We start from the raw sequence: 5,000 nt of genomic DNA, 5'->3' as shown, positions 1-5,000 counted from the left end.
AAAAAATAAATTAGCAAAAGAATTCATATATATTATGAGGATTGTATTGAAATAATAAAAAAAATTAATTACAAATTAAACAATACAATATAAACTCCATATTATGAAGCTGAAATGGAGAAAAAACAAAAACAAAACTATTATATACAACTGATATGTATTAACAAACGTATGCGTCATCCGACAGTAAATTGTTGGTAAATTTATGAGCCGAAATTCAGTTTTTTTGGTTCGAGTAGTTCCCATTAAAATGCATGGACAAATTAAACAATGCAATACGAACTCTATATTACGGTGTTATTTATTAACCTACTAGCGGGGGGTTCCCGGCGTTTCACTGGTTTATAGAGGCGTATGTTTTTTGGGTGGTTGTAAAATGAAAACAAAGCGAAGTCATAAACCTATAAAAACAAACGATGTTAAAAGTATTTAAAAAAAATCGTGTAAAAAAAAAACAATTAAAAAAATGAACGTGATGCAATAGAAACGGTCCGGCGGTGCTCGTGTGTTTGAAAAATCCAAAAAAGTTTGAAGGGGGTGAGAGTTCGAACTCGAATCGTTGAGGCGAAAGCGCCCCCAAAAAAACATGATGAATTAACTAAAAAGTGAATTAGGTCAAATATCAATTCCGCAGTGAAGTTTGTTTTGGTTTAGTTTCAGTAGTCACATCATACTCGAATTCTAAATGAATTTTTTTGTTTTAATTTCAATTTAAGTGTAATGCAAGTGAAATCACGATATCGTTACGTTGTAATCTTTGTGTAAAAATAAATGTTGAGTTGAAAGTACTAATAAATAAAGGTCATAGTTAGATTTCACGGTTAGACTCGTTAAAACCGGAAGTAAAATCCGGTTAGTCTCGCAGATTGCGTCTTACACTAACGAAAAAAAAATGCAAAAAGAAAGTAATAACAGTAATCGCATTTTCGCGTTTTTTTAAAAAAAAATTTTATAATTTTGTTTATTTCTATTTTATTATGGAAAAAACAGAAAGCATAAATCAGGGGGAAAAGATATAAAAAGAACGGAGGTAAAACAATGGTTAATCTTAGGATGAAAGTGAGTAGGCCGAACATTGGGTGTGTGATTAATAGGACAACAGCATATTCTTTTTATTCTTCGGACTCTCGAGTGTGTATCCTATTGATATCCGTTGATATCCATTGATATCCGTTGATATCTTATATGCTTTATGCGATAAGAATATTTTGTCATAGCCCTAGTGATTAAGTATTGGTTGGTGTAAATGTTTTGGGCTGTGGAAAAAATGAAGGGATAAAAAAGACATTGTGATTTGTATAGTAGTTTTTGAAATGCGAGATATTATTGAAAGTAAGAAAGAAGTTAAAGAGAAAAAATTTACCCAATTTCGTTTTACACAAATTCAGTTGATATTCTTTGTAATTTCTTACAGTATTACATAAATTTCTGATTCATCATCATATTGTACGAATCCGATGATTCTATTGTTGACATTGGTTTTCCTCATATTTTTTCCGGTCAGAATTCTTTCTAGAAAGAACTCGAGGATTACGAGAGGAGCCACGCTAAGGTTGCTAACATTCTAAATGAAACTAATTTTAGTGGAACGAATTGGATTCGAACTTAAAACACCCAGAGCGTCAGTCCGTGTCGTTAACCATTAAACCACCGTCATCTCCCAATTTTATATTTATTAATTTGGATTGCATAGCAGTAAATATCATCATATCTATCACATGATATTATCATATCTATTACGTAATATTATCATATCTATCACATAATATTATGATACTTATATTCGTACGCGACTCAAACAGATATTAAAGCATCATAAAAAAAGTTGTCAACTCACCTGTTCTTCACCAACCAGTAATCGCCTCCTTTTTCATTTCCGTAACCAACGGCCAAAACTCCATGATCCAAACTGGTGGAACTGCAGCTATCAATTTTGTAAACGCCATGTGAATAAAGTTGGAAAGAGTAATGGCTAGCATCAATGGCTACAGAGATCGGGCCGACAGTTGCTACAGCTTTTTGGAGGGCCTTCTCACTGCCGGATTTTACGTCAACGTGACCGGCAACTGTGGCGACAACTTTAGATTTGTCAAAGTGACAGCGACCATCCTGAATAATAATAATAATGATAATAATAATAATAACAAATAATACTATAACAGAAAAATAAAATATAAAAAATATAAATATGCATACACATACATATCTAAACCCCACAGATATCCATATTTACAACAATACAAATACACACACACACACACACACACACAGATATATATATATATATATATATATATATATATATAGGATTGATTCTATAATACATACGCAATATGCATGAATTAAAATATAATTTCAGCTTATTGTAGGACCGGGCAACACCAGGTTGCCATCTAGTATATATATATATATATATATATATATATATATATATATATATATATATATATATATATACTCGTACATGAACAAAAGTTGTTGCAACAAATGATAAAGAAACATAACTCCCTGTCGAATTACCTTGGGAGCGCATGTGAAAAGAAAAAGAATATAAAACCAATAGAATTTCAAATTATAAGAAATGTGAAGATGTTTAAACACAATATGTATATCTAAATGAAAATTTGGAAATAAGATTTTGTGATAGAGGCAAATAATAATCGTATTCGTATTTATATTCTCACTAACACCCCTGGTATGTTATCAGATAATTTATATATATATATATATATATATATATATATATATATATATATATATATATATATATATATATATATATATATATGGTGGTCACCAGTTATCAAGGCCCGGAAGCCACTCGGGGATAATGATTATTGCGTGTATAGTAATCAATGGGATAGTATCGTAGTAATCTTTAGTATTGGAGATTTGATAAAGTATCAAAAGGGCGTTTCATCAGGAATTTGTTTATGTTGGACTTGAAGACATCCAAGTTGTAATCAGGTGGGAAACAGGCAAACGGAAGAGAGTTTCACAGTCGTGCACTTCTGAGAAAGAATCTTTGTTCATGGAATCTACGTTTTGGTTTTGGTACAGATAAAGAGTGCGGAAAATTATTAACAGTGGTTTCAGCTAGACGGGTGTTTTTTGAGAAAGATTGGCGAAGGGGGGACTAGCTATTGCAGCTCAGAGGAGCACTTGCCATGAAAATAACGGTAAAACAAAGACAGGCTTGCAACGTCTCTTCTGTGGGAGAGAGGTTGCAGGGAAGAGAAAAGGGCATCCCCCACCAAGCCACAAAGTCTATTTTGTACTCTGTCAAGGCAGGATAGGCTGTTTTAGCAGCTCCTGCACAGATGCGGCAGCAGTACTCCATCCTTGGACGTACTTGGCTTTTATATAGATAGAGAATTACAATGGTTACGAGAAAGTGATTTTAGATGAGATCTAAAAATTTCTTGCAAAGTTTTGTTTTTAACATTTGATTGTCTGGCGCCATATAGCAGATCATATTTCTTTTTCTTCTATTTTTAATTCTATTATAGTTATTGGTGTTTTGTTGCTTATATTTGATATTAATATTTTTGTGTCCACTATTTTTGGGGCTGTTTCGTAGACATTGATTGACTTGTTAAATATATTTTCACCTCTTGAGTTATTGCTGAGTCTACTTATGATCGAGTTAGGAATCTGTTTTATAATTGATGGTGGGTGATTGGACTTGGGGTTTACGTATATTGGATTAGCGTTATCTTTTAAGGAGGGTTCATATGTGTTTTTATCTAAATTTAACGTGACATCCAGGAAGTTTGTAATTTTTATATTAGCTAGTACGTCTACTTTTATGCCTAATTTTTCCATTTCCTTGTATATGATTTTCTGGTTGGAGTCTTTCATTATAGCTAGTCCATCATCTCTATATAAACCGATATCTATAGTATCAAATATGCTTGTGAGGATATATAGGATGAACAATCCTACAAGATCTGATACCTCTGCAAAATCCCTACCCATCGCCAAATCAAAAGAATTTTCATTTTAGTTTTTATCCATTGGTTATTGTTATTTACTAGAACTGATTTTCTACATTTTTTAATAATGTGGATTTCTTCCGAGGATATATCAGTGTATGCCTCAGCAAACTCCAGGGCAATGTTTAAAAGTTCTTCGGATATTGAGGGATAAAAGTCTATGATATCGAACTGTATAAACGTACATTTATTTTTGTTTTCTATATTTTTAAACCAAGTGATTGCTTCGCTAGTATTTGCCCACTGGTTAAATTCTAGGTCTTGTTTGATTTGTTTGTTTACTCTCGAATGTATTGCTTTGCTAATTCTACCTATTTCTAGTTTAGTTGGGTTTATCAAGCGAGTGCTGGGGTTATTATTGAAGTCACATTTGTGGTCTTTGAGCAAAATGTATGCCTCTCTAGATTTCAATTTACCAATTTTATGAATACTGAAAGTTTACGCATAAAATTATACTTTCGTATATTAATTTATGTGAAGTAGTCATCATATATACACACACGCACACACACACACACACACACACACACACACACACACACACACACACACACACACACACACACACACACACACACACATATATATATATGAGAATATTGGAAATGGTATTCTGACGAAATAGAAAGAATAAAAAAGGAACAAATAAAGTTATGTGTTCATCAACGTTTCGTCTTTATTGCGAGACTTCCTCTGGATGAATAAAATTAAGAAAACAAAACACTAGTACAAGTATTTTGGGGGGTTTTCAACGACATTTTTTTCATTTTTCAAATGAAACAAGGTCATGCATTTCCTTACATTTTGAATAATTATTATTGTATGCATATATATATATATATATATATATATATATATATATATATATATATATATATATATATATGTATGTGTGTGTGTGTGTATATATAAATGAACTCTTTTTTGGGGTCAACGGCCAACTAGCACCGTGTATATTTGTGTGTATGTATATGTGTATTGGGGTAGAGAGGGCTCCCGTAAGCC

At 32.1% G+C, this 5,000-nt stretch overlaps 1 protein-coding gene across 1 annotated transcript in view; it reads right to left on the bottom strand.

Annotated features, from left to right (window-relative positions):
- Positions 1-5,000, bottom strand: part of LOC145280252 (digestive cysteine proteinase 2-like) — a 37,574-nt gene that overhangs the window by 159 nt on the left and 32,415 nt on the right. The window contains exon 7 of the mRNA XM_080132026.1: positions 1,838-2,109. Within this exon, the coding sequence (XP_079988152.1) occupies positions 1,838-2,109 (272 nt within the window). The remainder of the gene's footprint in view (positions 1-1,837; positions 2,110-5,000) is intronic.

Source organism: Euprymna scolopes, chromosome 7 (genome assembly GCF_053919585.1).
Source record: "Euprymna scolopes isolate OS-2025 chromosome 7, ASM5391958v1, whole genome shotgun sequence".
Lineage (NCBI taxonomy): Eukaryota > Metazoa > Mollusca > Cephalopoda > Sepiida > Sepiolidae > Euprymna > Euprymna scolopes.
Note: the sequence above shows the minus strand (reverse complement) of the source record. Positions and strands in the feature narration are given on the sequence as shown.